Source organism: Notechis scutatus, chromosome 11 (assembly GCF_049901735.1).
Source record: "Notechis scutatus isolate UNSWTSFEM ecotype Mainland chromosome 11, rNotScu1.2, whole genome shotgun sequence".
Classification (NCBI taxonomy): Eukaryota; Metazoa; Chordata; class Lepidosauria; order Squamata; family Elapidae; genus Notechis; species Notechis scutatus.
Window position 1 is genome coordinate 9845448 of NC_142019.1, and position 21326 is coordinate 9866773.

Sequence of the window (21326 nt, forward strand, 5' to 3'; positions counted from 1 at the left end):
AACAGGGGAATTGATCAAGAAGAAATGATGGGATCACCTTCACACATAATCAAGTGAAGCTGATCAGGCATCAATCAAGGATGCACTAATTTAGATACCTGTATGAACCAGAGGACTGGAATTCAGGACTTAAGGAGCTCCTTCCAACTCTACAGTGCTATGACTGTGGATAAAAGTATTGTTGCTTGCCTATCATTCTGCATTTTTTTGCAGATTCCGGTTGACTTATTATCAGGCGTCTCTTAACCCCTCACATTGTATGGATACTCCAAAATCAATCTCTTTTGCTTACCTCGCCCTGCGCAATCCGGAAAGGAATTGCTTTTCTCATGTGCTTCCAGGTGATGCCACTCCAACGCGTCCTATAATCTACAATTGGACATTCTGGAAGAATGTATTTGTCATAGATCACATCACCGTTATAGCTCACCACTGTACAACGTGCCAACTCGCTTGTCTTTCCACAAGGACCCGTGCCTACCATTTCGCAGTCAATGGCCACACGCTTCACAGATTTCTGAGGCAGGAAGGGACTAATCCCTTTTTCTGAGATGCTGGGGGAGGCTAGCAGGTTCTGAAGACCTTGGGAAGATGATGGCTGCCTGGCTAGGTCCTCAGAGGAGATGGAGACAGCTTCACCAAATCTGGAAGAAGTCTGCTGAGTTGTTATCACGTCTGTCTGGAGCAACTGGTGACTTCCGTTTTCCCAGGACGACAAGTCCTGCATCCCATCCATTTCAGAGACATCTGTGGTCCTAACAAGATTCTTCTCTTTTGTTCTGGCTGCCAGGTGTCCCTTCTGCTCCAGCGCTCTGCGCATCATGTAGCGCTGGTGCTTCCGGCTTTTCTTTTTGTTCTGAGTGCCAGCTTTGTCATCCCAACAAAGTTGATTGAAATTATGACTTAGATCCCTTCCGGTAGAGGGGCATTTGACAATCGGAATACTCATCATCTCCAGGGTACTTACCTGGTTGATCTTTATTGGGCTTATCACCCCTGGCACAAACTTGGTGCTAGAGGACATCCTACCAAAAAAAAAAAAAAAGATGCAATCCAGTTAATGTGAATTTGAGAAAATTCACATTATTTAAAATAATTGTGAATAATTATTCTGAAAAGAAGAAAGTCGACGGATTTTTTAAAAGGTGGGTTTTTTTGCAAATGGGAAGATATCATTCAACTTTTCTATTAGGTATGAAGCATTTTATCAAAATTAGGAAGCTATGACTGTTCATACAAATTATTTAACTATTTCAATTAATGACCTCACTGTTAAAAGCCACAGTATCATAAGCTATTAATGCTAATTTGGATTTTTTTTTGTGGTTTATGCAGAACAAATCTACTCTGTTTAATTAGCTTCAGTAATTCACTGCAGTATGAGACTCCAGAAAATTGGTTTATTCAAATACTAGGTAGCCTTAAATAAGTAAAAATCTCCATAGTGACAAGAATAGTAACAATTTTCCAGCTTACGGAGTGACCAGAAAAGAACATAAATGCACCTCCTGAGAGAAACACTCTATAAGGCTGAAAACTCCATAGGTAAAGTCCAATTTATTGGTGCTGCCAACTGCCACCTCCTAAGGCTTATAATGCATGATAAACACTGCATTTAAAATATTAAAAAGGAAAAAAGAAGCAATTGTTAATAATCAAGACCTGCATCTCTTATGGATTCAAAACAAGTTCTATCAAAAGTTTCTTGAGATTTATCACCAAGAATTTGGCGACAACGTGCGAAGTAAACTACAAACCAATATAATTAGAGCCATGGTGGTGCAGTGGTTAGAATACAGTACTGCAGGCTGACTCTGCCCACTGCCAGGAGTTCGATCCTGACCGGCTCAAAGTTGACTCAGCCTTCCATCCTTCTGAGGTCAGTAAAATGAGGACCCAGATTGTTGGGGGCAATACGCCAACTCTGTAAACCGCTTAGAGAGGGCTGTAAAAGCACTATGAAGTGATATATAAATGTTCTTGCTAAGTGCAAAAGCAACCTAAGACCCAAAACTTACATAGCATTTATGGACCTCTTTCCGTTTCAAGGGGCATTTAGCAAACAACATAGAAACATTCCTATCTATACTATTATCTTTTTTTAAGGAACAGGAGAAATAACTTGTAGATATCTGATGCTTCAATTTAAAATGTTAAAATTTTCAGTTTTAAATCATACAATTTAACCTAAACATTATCATTTGCATTGCCTGTTTACATCCAGAACTGCCGCACACTTGTGTCGTACTTTCATACGATTTAAGCCAAACGTTAATGATGGTTTGCTGAACAAACACAACTGATTAGATTTATACGTGATAAAGTTGCCCTCAAGTCGACTTTGATACCAGGTGTCTGCATTATTTTCCAATTTCTGCAAATTTTGGACTTTTCAGTCAAGTTCAGTTCAAACTTTACTGTCAATGCACAACATGTGTACAATGAAATTGAATGAGCCTCCATTGGTGCAGCCCATACAAAACATAGAATACATCTCCATAATAAAAGAAAACCCCTAAACCCAAGTAACTAATAGATCTAGGCGCACATTTCTACATGCATATACATACATACATACATACATACATACATACATACATACATACATACATACGTACGTATTGCCCATTACACTGGCACTGTAAGTCTGTCATATTAAATCTGGTTATGGTGTTGTGTTTCATTTAAAAGTCTAACAGCCCGTGGATAAAAGCTACTTTTCAGCCGATTTGTCCAGCTGGCTATGCTTCTATAACTTCTGCCCTGTGATAGAATAAAGAAATGCTGTCCAGGGTGTGAATCATCCCTCAGGATTTCTCACCCTTGGCAACTTTTAAGATGTGTGGGCTTCAATTCCCAGATATTTATTTGATTTGTCAATCGCTTACAAGATAATAGGTATAAGTATAAACATGATACAGGAAATAGGTACAAATAAATGGGGGCAATGCCAAAGGGACGGTAAGTACGATTGTGCACTTACGCACAATCTTACAGACCTCTTAGGAATGGGTGAGGTCAATAATGGGTTAAGAAATGTACAATTATATTATTATGCGCACAAGATATATGTATCCAACCAACACACTGTAAAATTGAAAGATGGCTTTATTTGTTGTCTTTGTTGTTAAAATAAACAGAACTTTTTTCTAATAATAATAATAATAATAATAATAATAATAATAATAATAATAATAATAATAATAATAATAATAATAATAATATTAATGGGGTTGGGAATTCTGAGAACTGAAGTCCACACATCTTAAAGGAGAAACATTCCAGGAGTGTTCAGCCTTTGGCATCTAAGTACAAGCCAGATCTCACCTTTCATCTCTTCTTTCGTTTCCCTATGACTAGGACCACCACCCACGAATAGAATAAAGTAACAGTTGGAAGGGACCTTGGAGGTCTTCTAGTCCAACCCCCTCTGCCTAGGCAAGAAACCCTATATCCCATTTCAGGCAAAGGGTTGTGCAATCTCTTCTTAAAAACTTCCAGTGTTGGAAGCATTGACAACTTCTGGAGGGCAAGTCGTTCCACTGATTTACAGTAGCATTTACAGGCCACGATTGATGGGATTTCAGAAATTAAGCCCAAGTTCAACCCAAACCACGTTTGACTTACTTTAAGAAACGGAACAAAGGGGCTTTCCCGGATCCTGCTATATTTAAAGAGAGCTAATTTAAAGCCTCAGCCTTTCATGCGGAGTCTTTTCTCTTCCTTTATTCCAGGGCTGCCCCTTTCCTACCCAACAGTCCCAGGACAACTTCCCCACGTTCTCCAAAATCCCCCCAAATTTCTGATTCTTGAAGCTTCCCCACCCACCTCCCGCAAATCAGCCCCACACTTAGCCTTACCCAGCTAAAGCCGGCTTCGCACGTGTAATTCCCGGAAGCGAAAAAAATAATTACTCGTATCCGGACCGATCCGTCGTGCCGGCCACGCCTCCTCCGACTTGATTGGCTGCTTTGGCAAAGAGAGGAGGAGTTTATTTGCATCCTAAATCGGCCTTCCCCCCGGATTTTTTTTTTAAACATAGGACTCTTGCTTGCGCATGCTCACACGCGACTCACTGGTCCCTAAAGTCGGGTTGAAGTGCGGTTGTGTATTTATTTCATCTCACAACTTTTCTTTTCTTTTTCTTTTTTTTGTAGCTTGTCTGCAACGTGGCTCTCTCTCTCTCTCTCTCTCACGCACACACACACACACAGAGCCTTGCGACGCCAATAGGGCTGCAAAAAGAAAAGGATAATAATAACAATAACAATAACAATAACAACAACAACTATTATTATTATTATTTATTATTATTTATTATTATTATTATTATTATTATTATTATTATTATTATTATTATTATTATTTGACACAAAAAACGACAGTGTACACAGCAAACGAGATAACTATGCTGGGTTTCATATCACAACACACTTGGGAAGTGTTCGACTAGTGATTTGTGATACGAAACCCAGCATAGTTAACTCCTTTGCTGTGTACACTGTTGTTTTTGTGTGCATGATGATGATAATAACAGCAACAACAGTAACAACAATAATAACAGTAACAACAATAACAACAACAATAACAATAATATAAAGCATCTCTCATACACACACACACATAGCCTTTTGACAAGGGATAGGGCTGCAGGACTGCAAAAAGAAAAGGAAAATAGTAAGCATCTTTCTCACACTCACACACAGACACACACAACCTTGTGATGGTGGATAGAGCTGTAGGACTGCAAGAGGAAAAGGATAATAATAGTAATAATAATAATAGTAATATCATCTGGTGATCTCGTGCAGTTAACTACACGAACTTGTGACGTGCTAACTAAAGAAACTACAAGGAAATGGGGGGGGGGGGGAATAGCAGATGTTTATTGGAGAGCATTGATGCCTCCATGTCATCATTTATGCACACACACATACACACATATGCAAGCTCACCCTTTAATAGGATTACTGTACCAGGCGCCTAGGGGAAAAAAAGGATGTGTCTTCCCTTTTTATGTTCTCTGGCCAGCAAGCAGAGCCTCGAATAAGCATCCAGCTTTTTGAGTGTCTGGGGGGGTGGGGTTATTTTTATTTTTTAATGGGCTGTTTTCACTCAACAATAATCGCTCCAATTTTTTACAGACAGCATGTCAACACTACATAAGAGTACTAAGAAAAGAATCAAGAGGATGTGTATTGATGGGGCAAAATGTGTTTTACATTTCCCTCAGGTAATACTATTGAAGCAAAAGTAATCATATTCATTTAAATAGAAGGGTACTGAGGATCAAAGGATTTACAGTTAGTTCTCAATGTACAATTTTTCCATTTAGCGACTGTTCAAAGTTAGAATACAGCACAGAGAAAAGTGATATATGGCTGTTTTTCACACTTCTGACCGTTGCAGCATCCCCACAGTCGTGCGATCAAAATTCGGACACTTGGCAACTGACTCACAGTTATGACCGTTGAGGTGCCCTGGGGTCACATGATCCCTTTTGCGACAAGCAAAGTCCATGGGAAAACCACATTGACTTGACAACTGTGTTACTAAATTAACAACCACAGTGATTCACTTCAGTTGTGACAAGAAAGGTTGTAAAATGGGGCAAAATTCACTTAACACATGCCTCACTTAGCAACAAAAATGTTGGGCTCAGTTGTCATAAGTTGAGGACTACCTGTATTTTGGTCTTGTAAATTGCAGCCTCGTTTTTTCCCCTCTGGCTGTCCAATTAGATTTAGATTAGTTAATTTATTTTCTGATTCCATCAATTGGCTTCAAGCTGGCTCTTTCAAATCTCAGATTCCTATAATCTAGATTCCAACACTCCCTGTAAATTGCTAAGGAGAAATTCGAAAAGTGTGCCATTGTGGATTCTCTATTATTGCTGTTGTATGTTCTTGAAAGTAAAGATGTGTTGGAAAAATATTGCGATTGAAAAAGCAGTCTTTCTGATGCTGGAAAAAAAGGTAATTTCATGTACATGTAGGTCTAACTCAAGACTCTTCAAACGTGGCAAGTTTAAGACTTTTGGACTTCAACTCTCAGAATTCCTGAGCTAACATTGTTAAAAAAAAAAAAAAAAAAGTCTTCTTTTGTTGCCCTGCATAGAGGAATGGAGCTGGAAAGCAGGTTAATGGGGAGGGGTGGGAATGGGGTTTTGCAGTAACCTTCCCCAGAGTGGGGAGGGAATGGAGATTTTACAGTATCCTTACCCTGCCATGCCCACCATGCCACGCCTACCAAGCCCGCCCACCAAGCCACACCCACAGAACCGGTAGTAAAAAAAAATTGAATCCCACCATTGCTTAACTCTCTGTTTTCAAATATCCATTTATTTCTTTCAGACTCTCATCCTAGCCCACAAGACAAGGGAGGCAATTTTTAGACCAAGGATTGCAAATGTCTATGAAGATTTTCAGTCATCCAGGTCACTGGAGGAGGAATTCTGGGAGTTGAAGTCCACAAGTCTTAAAGCTGGTCTAACTATGTTTTCTTGCAGCTTTTTGCTGTCATTTTTGTGATAAATACCAAGAAAAGTAAATAGTGTGTCCTTCCCCTCTCCCCTTTGTTCCCTTTTTTAATTGTCTGTGTCCTCCTTGGCAGTGGTGGAATTCATTTTTTTTTTACTATCGGTTATGTGGGCGTAGCTTGGTGGGCATGGCAGGGGAAGGATACTGCAAAATCCCCCATTTCCTCCCCACCCCACTAACCTGCTTTCCAGCTCCATTCTCCTGTGAAGGGCAACCAAAGAAGACCCTGCCGATCAGCTGGGACTCAGTGGGAGGCAGAGAATAGATGGGGACGGGGCCAGTCAGAGGTGGTATTTGCCAGTTCTCCGAACCACTCAAAATTTCCACTATTGGTTCTCCAGAACTGATCAGAATCTGCTGAATACCACCCTCTGCCCCTCGCCTGTTCAAGGTATCTGGTCACCCTACCTTCCCAGCTCTTTTGTGTTTGGCCAAGACAACTGCCTGTGTGGACACTGCACATAACAGGCTTGTCTCTTGCGAGAGCGACTTTCATTAGCAGCTTTCCCATGGAGTGGAAATTGGCTGCAGTTGCATGTATGAAGTCTTCCCAACTGCCTTCTCAGCTTCTCATCCCGTTCCTGAGCTTTCCGTTTGTAGGTTTCCATCCGTGTGTGGCTCGCGTAAACCCTCGCCTACTTGCCAGCGTTTGAATAGCAGGCAATTTGAGATAGGGTTTGCGGGTGCCACTGCCTGCTGAAAAGCGGGGAGGGAGGAAAACAACAACAGAAGACAAAGCAACAAACAAAAGGAAAAGAAAGAGCTTTTGGCCTTCCTTTCAAAAGGGAAACTGATCTGATGACCAACAGAGGAGGTTGACTGGATCAACTTCCAATTTAGATAACAGGAGTCTGTCTGCTTTGTTCCCTGCCAATTTCCGCACCCCTCCCCAATCAAACTAAGCAACAACGGTCTTCAGATCCTGGCTCAGAAAATCTTGGTTGATGTCGCTTCTCATTCTCTCTGGGAGAAGCAATGAGAAAGGAGACATTAGAATTTCCATGGTTAATAACAAGGCATCTTCTCCATTTCCTTTGTAGAACCATGGCAAGCTGTCATGTATGTAGTTAGCCCTTGACTAATGACCACAATTGAGCCTAGAGGTTTGGTTGTGAAACACCAAGTCAGTGGTGGAGTGAATTTTATGGCCTTTTTACCATCTTTCTTGCCACCGTTGTTAAGTGAATCTGAATTGCAGAGGTAAGTAACCCAGTTGCAAAGTGAATCTGGGTCTCCCATTGACTTTGTTTGTCAAAAACATTGCAAAAAGGTGATCGTACGAGCCCGGGACATTGCAACCGTCATAAATATGAGTTAGTGGCCAACTCTCTGAATTTTGATCATGTGACCAAGGGGAGCCTGCAAGGGTCTTCAGTGGGAAGAGTGGTCATAAGTCACTTTATTCAGTGCTGTTGTACCTTTGAATGGTTACTAATTGAACTGTTGTAAGTTGAGGTGTATACCTGTAGTCTACATTCACACAACATGCTAATTGAGTCTGATAATTGAGCTATGGTGGCACAGTGGTTAGAGTGCAATACTGCAGGCTCCTTCTGCTGCCTGCCGGCTGCCTGCAATTTGGCAGATCGAATCTCACTCGGCTCAAGGTTGACTCAGCCTTCCTTCCTTCCGAGGTGGGTAAAATGGGGACCCAGATTGTTGGGGGCAAAAGGCTGACTCTGTAAACTGCTTAGAGAGGACTGTAAAGCACTGTGAAGCGGTATATAAGTTTAAGTGCTCTTCCTTCCTTCCTTCCTTCCTTCCTTCCTTCCTTCCTTCCTTCCTTCCTTCCTTCCTTCCTTCCTTCCTTCCTTCCTTCCTTCCTTCCTTCCTTCCTTCCCAGTGTTTACAATGCAGTATTGCAGGCTAATTCCACTCACATTGCTAGGAGTTTGATTCCTGACTAGCTTAAGGTTGACTCTGCCTTCCACTCTTCTGAGGTGGATAAAATGAGGACCAGATTGTTGGGGGCAAGATTCTGACTCTGTAAACAATTTAGAGAGGACTGTAAAGCACTATAAAGCAGTATATAAGTTTAAGTGCTATTGGTATCACTATAATTTGTAGAAATTATTTGGTGAGTGGAAATCTTGGTTTGGGATGGAGGGCTATCTTTTTGTTGTTGTTGTTAGTTCACAGTTCCATCCACTGGAAAACAAATGGTTTAGAGGGTGCAGTCAAAGATTCAAATCAGGGTTTATTTTAGATTTATCATTGACATCGACCAATAACAGCATTCAGGGAAATTCCCCAAAAAGAACTTTTTACAGCCTTAAAGGTGGGAACACGGCTTCCAAATACGTATGATATCCTAAAACTGCAACTCATTTGTAAATGTCATATTCAATGACATTTTTATTTCTCCATTTACTGCGATTATGCAAGAAAGGCAGCACGCCTGGAATTTGTCTTTCTTCATGCCAGCCTTTTGCTATTCCTTCTCCTGGTCATGTCTCATTAATCTTGGAAGAAATCCCAGCATGGCAGCGTTTTTAACTTGCCTCTTTCCTTCTTGTCCTTCAACCCCCCCTGGAAGTCCAGGGCTGAAGAGAGAGAGATGGTAATTTGCACTCTCCTCTTGTGCAAATAAGATTTCTAACAAGGACGGGCTCCTGCTGGTTTCATTGGTGATGGGCTGACAGGAAGACTGGTGGTTGCAAAGGGCTGTGAGGAGAACGGTGCCACCTGACCTTCTCCTCTCCCCTCAGATACTGCGCAGAGAGGAGTTTGCTGAAGCACTGAACAAGGAAGCAGAGCTTTGGATAAAGTTTGTGACACCTTCACGCATCGGGTTTACCTGGCATGTAGCAACAGATGGGGTGTCCTGTCCACTTCCCTATCCCCAGAAAAATTCTGGAGGTTAGTTTTAGTCTAAAACAGCCCCAAGGCTGTTAAATCTAAGTTTGAATATATCAATAGAATAGAATAGAATAGAATAGAATAGAATAGAATAGAATAGAATAGAATAGAATAGAATAGAATAGAATATAGAATAGAATAGAATACCTTTATTGTCATTGCATTCTACAAATACAATGAAATTTGAAAGCTACTCCAGCACAGTGCCCCAAACACCACATCACAATCACACTACAGAGTATATAATAATAATAATAATAATAATAATAATAATAATAATAATAATAATAATAATAATAATAATAATAATAATAACCTAGTCTAAAATCTATTTAAAACATATGTTAAGTTAGATAGTTTAAAAATGCCACTTTATACATAGGACTCACAAATGCACTGTTTGATTCAAGACAATTATTGCCTTGGAAAAGAAACTGTTTCTCAATCTATTAGTCCTCATTTTAAGACACCTATAACGTCTCCCTGATGGTAACAATTCAAAATATGAATGACCAGGATGAGACCGGTCTGTGGAGATTTTTTGTGCTCTAGAGAGGAGTCTAGAAGGAGTCTAGAAATTAATATTCTGACCAGCTGCGACACTTGAAAGATTTAAGGTAAAGGTTCCCCTCACACATACATGCTAGTTGTTTCTGGCTCTAGGAGCCGGTGCTCATCTCCATTACAAAGCCGAAGAACCAGCACTGTCTGAAGATGTCTCTGTGGTTGTGTGGTGTGTGGGCCGGCATGTCTAAATGCCAAAGGTGCATGGAATGCTGTTCCCTTCCCACCAAAGTGGTCCCTATTTTTCTAATTGCATTTTTTTTCTAATTGCATTTTTACGTGGTTTCAGACTGCTAGGTTGGCAGAAGCTGGGACAAGTAACAGGAGCTAACTCCGTTACGCGGCGCTAGGGATTTGAACCACCGACCTGCTGACCTTTCTGATTGACAAGCTCAGCGTCTTAGCTACTGAGCCACCGCATCCCTTTCCTTTAAAGCTTTACTGAAGCAGAAACAGAATACTTTTTAACACGGGACTTGTTTTACCAATTGTTGACTAACAGAAATAGAGGTTAGAATCTAAAAAAACCAAAATGGATAATAAAAAATGTTTGTATTGAAATTTTTGTAAGATGATAAACTAATGGTAGTATTACTTTGCAATTAATATTGATAGGTTGGTTATGATTATGATTACGATTACGATTACGATTATGATTAATGTTGTATCTCTACTTAAAACTAACTGTGCCCAGACAACACGCTGTTCAGATAGATATGGAACTTTTTATGTGTATTAAAAATGTATTAATAAAACATATATTTAAAAAAAAGAAAGCTTTACTGAAGTAAAGGGGTAACCCTAATTCTCTCCATCTGAGACAAAATCCTTACAAGGCCTTTCTAAAATGGGCTCTTTCTAATCTATCTATCTCTCCTTCCTTCTCCCTCCCTCCCTTCTTATTAAGTGTCATCTCTGCAGATGAAAAGAAAAGAGTGAGCTGTGGATTTATTTGTGGATTTATTTATTGCTCTGGTAGAAAAGAAATGAGAAACTGAGGAAGAGAGTGTGTACCTCTCGTAGTCCTTTCAAGAAGCTGGGAGGACATTAAAAGTGACCCAGTGATCCCAGATTATGTGATGCTAGTGTGTAGTGATGTATGACTTCAACAGGGAAGGGAGCAACTTGATCAACCATGCCTTGCAAACACAGCTAGCCTTAATGTGCACCATGCCTTAATTAGACCTCATATGACACTCTCAGTCCATTTTGAGTTAATCCACCTTCCAGGTGTCCAATTTATTGAACAGTAAGGTATCTAATTAGGACACCAAAAGAAAATTAAACCCATCTTAATAAAGCTATCAAGATGCATGCATTTATCTCTATATCTTACCTGTGCTAGTTAAGTGTTGTATAAACTCAGCCTCTGTGTGTGTGTGTGTGTGTGTGTGTGTGTGCTTCCAATTTTATTCTTGTTTGAAAAACCTCTTTAGCAATAGCAATAAGACTTATATACCACTCCATAGTGCTTTGCTGAGCGGTTTACAAAGTCAACATATTACCCCCAACAATCTGGGTCCTCCTTTTATCAACCTCGGAAGGATGGAAGGCTGAGTCAGCTTGAGCTGGTCAGGATCAAACTCCTGGCAGTGGGCAGAGTCAACTTGCAATACTGCACTGTGTCACTGCAGATAAAGATGCTTTAGCTATATCTCCTGACGTATGCCTAAGCAACCTTTTACATTCAGTCGTATTCACAGCTTGAGATGTTTCTCAATGTAAAGCTCTTCCTGGAAGACCAGATGAATCTTATTAAAAAAGCATTTGCATAATTTTGTCTGGTGCTCCAACTGCATGAGGGGGCATCACTCATTTCTCATACAGGCTGCAGTGTCCAGTTTATGAGGTTGCCCTTGAAGACTGCAAGTAGACACTGAAGCAGATTGAGTCATAATGTGTTTTACAGGCTTTATCATCTCAGTCTTACATTCACTGTAAAGCAGTGGTCCCCAACCACCGGGCCCTGGACCGGTACCAGTCCGTGGACCATTTTTACCGGGCCGCAAAGAAGTGGGTGCCGCCATCTTGTTTCGACGGTGCTTGAGAAAGTGCTTCCGGGTGAGCTTGTCGGTCGTCGGTTGGAAAGCGGCGTTTGGGTGCTGAAGGAACCCTCGCACCTTAGTTTCGTCGGGGGCGGCTTCGAACGAAGAGCCGTCCCGATGGCGGTGGAGTCTCGTGTTAGGAGGAGATTAAGAAAGAGCCCGAAAAGCCCATCAACAAAGGTACAAAGGAGGAGTTGAAGGTGGCGGGGAGAAGCGGGGGACGGCTGGCTGGCCGGTCGCTCGACTCGCCTTGCCTTGGTCGTGCGTGCTGATGCCAGTACCGGTCCGTGGATCATTTTGTGATGCCGGTACTGGGCCGTGGGACAAAAACGGTTGGGGGCCACTGCTGTAAAGGTAAAGATTCCCCTTGCATATATGTGCTAGTCATTTCCGGCTCTAGGGGGCAGTGCTCATCTCTGTTACAAAGCCGAAGAGCCAGCACCGTCTGAAGATGTCTCTGTGGTCATGTGGCTGGCATGACTAAACGCCGAAGGAGCACAGTATGCTGTTACCTTCCCACCAAAGGTGGTCCCTATTTTTCTACTTGCAGCGCTAGGGATTCGAACCACCAAACTGCCGATCTTTGTGATCGCTAAGCTCAGCATCTTAGCCACCGAGCCACCACGTCCTTTACATTCACTATACAGACTTCCAATTTCTTTTTTGGATCCAGTGCAAAACAGGGGCACAGGCATTCCTTGTGGCCAGTGTGGTTTTGGGACCATATTATACTGATGTTAGCTGCAAGGATATTCCAATTTCTTCTGTAGCCAGCAGAGAGAAGGCATTTCAAACCTGCCCTCCTATTGCTTTCCTTTCAAACATCCACAAAAGCAACAGTGGAGGTGATTGGAAACAGCAAAATTCTTCAGCACCCTCAAATACACCACCCATCTTTTTGGCGGGTGGAAAACGAGGACGAAGGGAACCACCAGAGTTGATCCTTTTCCATTCATCACTGAGGCAGGGCCAGACCCCATAAGGCAGACTGCGACTTGTTGTCATGAGATGAGCTACAGAAACAACAAAATCACTAGTCTTCCATAAGGAGTCTGGCAGAGATGTGCAATGGCTCTGCAAGGAATTCATTCCATGTGACATCTATGTTCCCAAAGTGTTAGCAGTGTTCCAATATTTCAGGGGTTGCTGCAAAGAATAGGGAGTCAAGCTATTATCCAAAGCACCAGAAGGTAAGACAAGAAGCAATGGATGGAAACTAATCAAGGAGAGAAGCAACCTAGAACTACAGAGGAATTTCTTGATTGTTAGAATAGAATACTTTATTGGCCAAGTGTGATTGGACACACAAGGAATTTGTCTTGGTGTAAATACTCTCAGTATACATAAAGAAAAGGTACATTCGTTAAGAATCAAGAATCATAACGTACAACACTTAATGATAGTCATAGGGTACAATCAACAATCAAATCATACTAGGAAACAGTCAATATAAATCGTACGGATACAAGCAACAAAGTTACAGTCCTACAATCACAAGTGGGAGGGGATGGGTGATAAGGAGTAATGAGAAGATTAACAGTAATAGTGGTGTACACTTTGTAAATAGTTGAACAGTGTTGAGGGAATTATTTGTTTAGCAGAGTGATGGCTTTCGGGGGGAAAACTGTTCTTGTGTCTAGTTGTTCTGGTGTGCAGTGCTCTATAGCAGGGGTCCCCAACCACCGGGCCACGGACCGGTACCGGTCCGTGGATCACTTTGCACCGGGCCGCAAAGAAAATAAAAATAAAATAAAAATGGCGGCTTTCTTTGCCTTCGGTGAATGCTGCTGGGATCAGGGATCAAGGACACAAATGAAAGAAGGGGAGGGAGGAAGCAACCAAAGCCTGTCCTGCTCTCTGGCTCAGCGGCTTCGGTTTCCTCCCTCCTTGTTCCTCTCTCAGTCGCTCTCTCGCTCCTCCACCAGCCCAGGAAGAAACTGCTTCAAAGAAGCCCGCAGGGTGGCTTTTCCTGTCGGCGCAGCTCCCCCGAAGCGCCTGTTCACCCTCACCCCGCCGCCAATCAATCCAGGTTCAATCCAGTGCTCCGTTCTGCCTGCCTGCCTGCCTTCGTTTGTTTCGGAGCAGCTTCAGCTGAGAATAATAACTACTCGCCTCTTTTACTCAGCCGAAGCTGCTCCGAAACAAACGCAGGCAGGTAGGCAGGCAGGCAGAACGGAGCACTGGATTGAACCGTGGGCGGTGGGGTGGGGGTGAACGGCGCTCGGAAGAGCTGCGCCGACAGGAAAAGCCACCCTGCAGGCTTCTTTGAAGCAGTTTCTTCCTGGGCTGGTGGAGGAGCGAGAGAGCGACTGAGAGAGGAACGAGGCAGACATCTGAGGGATGAGGCTGAGGGAGGGAGGGAGACACCTGAGGGATGGGGCTGATGAAGGCAGGGCCGAGAGGCGGGCTTCTCAGCCGTCCTGCAGGGACTATCTGTCGCTCAGGGTTGCGATGAGGAGGCATTGGCGCTCCTGAACTTGGTGGTTTGCTGGCAGACGTTTTATTACCCGACTAGGTAACAACATCAGATGTTACCTAGTCAGATAATGAAACGTCTGCAAGCAAACCACCAAACTCGGACTCCCCTCCTTGAAAAAGTGTTTCTGCCTGAAACTGGTCCCTGGCACAAAAAAGGTTGGGGACCACTGCTCTATAGCATCGTTTTGAGGGAAGGAGTTGAAACAGTTTATGTCCGGGATATGAGGGGTCTGTAAATATTTTCACAGCCCTCTTTTTGACTCATGCAGTATACAGGTCCTCGATTGAAGGCAGGTGGGCAGTAATTGTTTTTTCTGCAGTCCTAATTATCCTCTGAAGTCTGTGTCTGTCCTGTTGGGTTGCAGAACCAAACCAGACAGTGATAGAAGTGCAGATGATAGACTCAATAATTTATCTGTAGAACTGGATCAGCAGCTCCTTGGGCAGTTTGAGCTTTCTGAGTTGGCGCAGAAAGAACATTCTTTGTTGTGCTTTTTTGATGATGTTTTTGATGTTAGGTGTCCATTTTAGGTCATGTGATATAGTAGAACCTAGAAATTCGACAGTCTCTACTGTTGATACTGTGTTGTCTGGTATTGTAAGAGGTGGTAGTATGGGAGGGTTTCTTCTAAAGTCTACCACCATTTCTACGGTTTTGAGTGTGTTCAGTTCCAGATTGTTCCGGTTACACCACAAGGCAAGTTGTATAACCTCCTGTCTGTATGCAGATTCATCATTGTCTTGAATGAGACCAATCACTGTTATGTCATCAGCAAACTTCAGTATTTTAAAAGATGGATCGTTTCAGATGCAGTCATTGGTTTATAGGGAGAAGAGAAGTGGAGATAGCACACAGCCTTGGGGGCCTCCTGTGCTGATTGTACAGGTATTGGATGTGATTCCACCTAGCTTCACCTGCTGCTTCCTGTCTGTTAGGAAGCTTATGATCCACTTACAAGTGTGTTCAGGTACCGCTAGTTGATTTAATTTACTTAGAAGAGTGTCTGGAATGATGGTATAGAACAATTAATCAGTGGAACGACTTGCCTCCAGAAGTTGTGAATGCTCCAACACTGGAAGTTTTTAAGAAGAAATTGGACAACAATTTGTCTGAAATGGTGTAGGGTTTCCTGCCTGAGCAGAAGGTTGGACTAGAAGACCTCCAAGGTCCCTTCCAACTCTGTTGTTCTATTCTATTCTATTCTATTCTATTCTATTCTACTCTGTTAGGCAAAATGTATAAATCATGAGGGTCAGAGAAGAGGGCAAGAGAAAAATGTCTAAAGATTTCTTTAGCCATTTTGTAAAAATTGGGTTTAACTGGGCACAACTGGAAGGCTGAAAATTGTCTTTAATTTTTAGAGTGAATTGGATTTTCATTTCTATGGTAAAGAAAGGCAGACAGATGAGTAATGAGGGACAGAAGAGAAGGAGAATCTGTCAGTCTTGCCATTTAAAGTATTAATTTCTAATGGCATTTTTAGGGAATTTTTAGGGACTGTGGTTGCTTCCAACTCTACAGTTCTGTGATCTATTGCGCAACCCACTTTCCCTTGCTTTAATTAGTTCCCAAGAATACCATCATAATATCTTTCTTTATATTTTAAGACAAGGCATATTGCTTTTCCAAACATATTATCTTATATGGTAAATTCTCTGACTTTAGCCTCTATTGTTTGAAGTGCAAGGTTTGCACTGAATGAATGAATGAATGAATGATGGTTCATTTAATAAATGATGCTTAAGCCTATCATGGATTAATATGTTGTATGCTTAAAAGATGGGGTCTCCCCAGGCATTCTAGCACAACACAAGCATGATTGATTGTAAACCAGGGATGTCAAATTCGCATCATCAGGTCAACTTTTCCCCTCTTTGCTAAACCGGGAGTGGGCATGGCCAGCACATGATGCATCCAGCTCACGGGCTGTGAGTTTAACTCCCCTGTTGTAAACCATGGTTTATGGCTCAGAATCATGAATCCCACCTAGCCAACTATGATTTATTCAGTTAGCCATGGTTGAATCTGATGTGTTAATTCAGTTTCTCAAACAGTCTTGCCCCATTGCCTTAGGACATTTTGGACTTGTTTTCAGCAGTTTCTACATATCCAAACATCAACCACTAACTTCTGAAATTCTTACAATATTTCAAATAAACAGTTCATTTAGTGACCGTTCAAAGTTGCAACGGCACTGAAAAAAGTGACTGATGACTGTTTTTTCCCCATGGTTATAATCTTTGTAGCATCCCCATGATCACGTGATCAAAATTCAGACATTTGGCAACTGGTTCATACTTATGACCTTTGCTGTATCCCGGAGTCATGCAATCCCCTTTTGTGGCCTTCTGACAAGCAAAGTCAATGGGGAAGCCAGATTCACTTAACAACCAGGTAACTAACTCATCAACTGCATTGATTCACTTAACAGTTGTGGCAAGATACATCATAAAATAAGGCAAAACTCACTTAACAAATGTCTCACTTAACAAAGGAAATTTTGGTTACAATTATGGTCATAGGTTGAGAACTCCTTGCCTTGACTTGGGTCCCAAATTTTGCTGCCTGAAGAGTTCTGTTATGAACTCTCCAAATGGAAATGGATTTTTCGGTTGCCCTTTTTTACAAACTCATCATTTCTGGTCTTTCTTTTGATCTAGTTTTGAATGTTTCCCACCCACACCCTTCCACGTGTTATTCTACATTCTTTCCATCTTTAAAAAACACAACTAGTGGCTAGTCATTATGGCTTTTCCATCACCAAAGGGCATTTTATTCTCTGAAGAAAAAAGAAAGGTAATAATTGTCCTAAGAGCAATATCTCATCCTCTTCCCCTTTTCAATCTTTCACAGCTATAAAAAAAATCTTTGCCCTAATTTTTTTTTTTTTAAAAAAAGAAAAAATCTGAAATATTTTCATGGCCCTTGGTGTCAGCTAATTAATGCTCCCTTAATGACTAAATGATTTAAACATTGCACAATAACTTCCCAGGAGGCCATCAAAGGTCATTCTGATTCATAGCAAAACTCCTTTTTTATTATGCATGGCAAAAGCCACAAGGTATGGGAGGGGATAATTATCCATGTGTTGTTCTTTTTGGAAAATAAGAAATAGGAATGGGCTGCCAAGCTGCTGATAGGGGAAGCAGCATTTGGGTCATGCAGGAAAGTAGGGTCTATTAAAATGCAAAAAACCCCAGAAGCAATGGAGACATAATCTATGTGTAGAAATGGATCATTGACAGTCAAAACAAGTACAAACAAGTGGATTTAGCAAGAATGGCCTTTGTTTGGGGTTTGTTTACTGTTAATTCCAATCTTTCTCACTAAAAAAAAAACATGGTTTAGTGGAAAGTAGGATCTGTGAATTTAGCTACTTGCAAGACAAAAGACAGATTCACATGTATTAAGCCATAGACTGCTTAACCCTGATTTTCTGAGTGTCACAGTTGGGCCATATGTTACACAGAATCATAAGCCACGGTTTACAAAGCACATTACTCAAGGTGGTTGTTTATTAACCTTGATTTATAATTTAGTATTATGAGCAAGATAGTCTGTTATAGCTAGCTTAACAAACTATGATGAAAAAATATATGAAATTTATGAATTATCCATTAACCAAATTTTAAAAAATGATGGCCTAGGATAATTTGTGAGCTGAGCTAACCAACCAATATACAGTTGTAGTATTCCCCACTCACCAAACAGATGTGAGACTTAACATTTTAAAGGCATAGGATGGCAATATAATTTCCCCTTTACAGCTTTGATTGTTCTGGATTTAATTTTATAGCGAAGAGAATAACACAATATCATTTTTAAATGATAAGCAATGTTGTGTTTATACTGGTTGTCACATTGCACTAATCCATAATTCTGCCTTACTATGTTGTGTGAATCCAGTAATTTCAGTTTGTAAGGTATGGTTTAAGTATATGGTATGAACACAACACTTTGTGGCTTTTTTGACACATGATTATTTCATTAAACATAGTGTAAGATATAAAGCTAACCTATAAGTTAGTGGCTATTATTTCAAAAGTAATAGTAATTTCTAAATGCTTTTTTAATATGTTGTATGTCTTCTTCATGGCACTGGCATTCACTTAAATGGAAGATCAGATACAACTATAATATGCTCGATCCACATTTCTATATCAAACCACATTTATTACTGAAAAAGCCTGTAACAGCACAGTATAACAATTGTCTTCATAAATGTCTGAATCCTACCCAAGTGAGATGTTTTATTCAAGAGACAGCTGAAAAGCAATCTTCAAAAAGAACACTTTTAAAAATCTACACTGAATTCTGAACTGCTTCATAGTGAGGAGAGAAACATAATGTTACCTGGGTTGTGTGACCTGTTTTAATATGCTACCTGATTGAATAGACCAACCATTAGCTTCTTTTGTGTAGGGTGTTGGGTTGCGTGTGTGTATGTGTGATTTTCTTCTTTCTTTCGCTTTTAGAGTTTTCAAGGTTTTTATCTGAGCCAAAAACAAAGAAGTCAGATGGAAGGCTTTTAAAGAGAAAGACTTTTGTTTTGTTTATAATATAAACCATTTGCACAATTCCTGAGGTTAAAAAAAAAAGGTTCCTAATGGCCAAGCCTCTAATCAACTCTATTTAGGTGAAGGAACTTAGCCAGGCAGTCCACAGTAAGCCTTGATGTATGTCAGAATTGCTTTTAATGGTAATGGCATGAAGATTTAACCAGTGGAGAGATTTTGGCTGAGGCATTCAGGAACAATTCTGACACACAAAGAGTTACCAATAGGCAGGCCTTGACATTCTGCGAATTGCATGTGGCACCTTTAAGTCCCCTTTCAACAGTTCTTGGACACCTCTTCCCAAAAGATTGTGTTGCAAAATTGTGGCAAGCATTGAACAATATCACATAAGAAAAATATCAAGAACCAAAGAAAAATGGAAATGAGGCTTTTGATAGACTTAACACAATTATGCATAACTAAGTACTTTACAAAACAATGTTATCTCCTTAAAAGGGGGAAATCTTCAAAATTCCTAACTAGATTAGTCTTCTTAACTAGATTAGCTCTTGTGATATCTTTCTCTTAAAAAAAAAAAGACAATTTCATGATGTTTTTCAATAAAGTAGCATCATTATCTTATTTTCTTTAATCTAATAATACATTACTGTAAGGTAAATTGCTATATAATGTTTAATATATGATATAACATAAATGATAAAGCTAGGTGTCTCTTAGTTTCTTTTATTCTATTAAGATTTTTAAATTATTTTTTATATTTTTATATTTTAATTTACTATAGCAGTAGAAGCTGATTCAAATTTATGGAGCTGTGGTCAAACATGCATAGCATGTTCACACAACATGCTAAGTCACACATACATACCAAACAAATAAAGGGGAAACCTGATCACACTTAGCTTATTATGAGAATGCAACAACTTAGTTTTATTGAACCTGATAGGTATTTTATATGATTTCAATTTTTGGCAAATTTCATACAACTTGTTAAACTCGGTTAAAATATGATTAAGTGGTTTCAGATTTGGGGAATTATAGCCATTGTTTTTAGCATATTGTGTGAACTGGGGCCCTATAGTTAGCAGTAATATGTTTGGCACAACTTGATATATAAAGCCTGTGTTTTGTTCTCTGGAGGTTAGATTTCAGCAAGTTACACGAGCTCAAGGATTAACTTTAGCAACGTTCCTTTAATCCATACAGCCCCCCCAAAAAAGACAAATTCATGATATTTTACAACAATAAAGTATTGCCATCATCTTATTATTTTCTATTTAATGATAGAATATTATAGGTAACTTTTCATAAGTTAAATGAAATGAAATGTTTTGGGAGTTTAAATATTTGGGGAGGGAATTTGAGGTTTTATCAGCCTCTGGTGGGTTACATACTAATTCTTGCATAGGAGAGGACAACCAATCAAAGTTCAAACATAAAACACCATTAAATGAGAAGCAGGAGAGCTTGGTTTCAGCACCTGGACAGCTGCCCCAAATGATGTACTGCACAATAGAAATCATATTGAATCTGGTTTAAGATAACATAACATACTATGCAACATACTATGCAACATACTATGCCTATCCCCTATATTACAGACAAAGAGATGGTCTAACTCACACAACACAAAGAGACACATTGAACTCCAAATTTCCTCATCACATTTTTGCTAAATATATATAAGCTGTGCAAACCTATACAAGGGCGTGAAATCTCGCCTTAGGTATGAAAGCAAGTTGCTTGACTTTGGGCCAATCACCAAGAGATGGTGAGTTCTAGTCCCACCTTAGGCATGAGAGCTGGATGGGTGACTTTGGGCTAGTCCCTGTTTCTTTCAGCCCAACCAACCTCATAGGGTTGTTGTGGGGAAGATAAGAAGAGGAAGGAATATTAGGTAACTCAAGTTTTGCTCTTTTGATTTATGTTTTTTTTAAATAATAAAGGAAGGATATAAGTAAAGAAAAATAAATAAATACCAATTTGACTTTAGTCTTTTTGGTTGTTTTTTTTTCATACAATACACTATATTTAAATTACAGCTTTTCTACACCTGGCACCTACTCAAGTAAATTGGCACACACAAATTTTATACTAATGGCACTGAATGCAATGGGGCTGGAGCAAAAGAATTGCTCCATGAATCATAATGTTTTCTTACAGCTGTATTTCCAGTACATATTTTCTACTTGCAGAGCGGTAAATAAATCCAATCCTTTCCTTTATTTCCTTCTCAAGCTTGGGTCTGTTGTTTCAAATCAAAAGGAATATTGGAGGGATTTATTCTCCACCTGCTCAGATTTGTTTTCTAACTCACTTATTCTTA

At 40.3% G+C, this 21326-nt stretch overlaps 1 protein-coding gene across 2 annotated transcripts in view; it reads right to left on the reverse strand.

Moving 5' to 3' along the window:
* Positions 1-21326, reverse strand: part of LOC113421473 (apoptosis-enhancing nuclease-like) — a 72805-nt gene that overhangs the window by 4537 nt on the left and 46942 nt on the right. The window contains exons 1-2 of one of the 2 annotated variants that reach the window (XM_026681860.2): positions 3861-3917; positions 293-1025 (exon numbers count right to left, since the gene is read on the reverse strand). In XM_026681860.2, coding sequence (XP_026537645.2) covers positions 293-1024 — 732 coding nt within the window. In that variant the 5' untranslated portion in view covers position 1025; positions 3861-3917. Of the gene's footprint in view, positions 1-292; positions 1026-3860; positions 3918-21326 lie in introns of those variants that run through there. The other variant, XM_087972771.1, reaches the window with a different exon arrangement.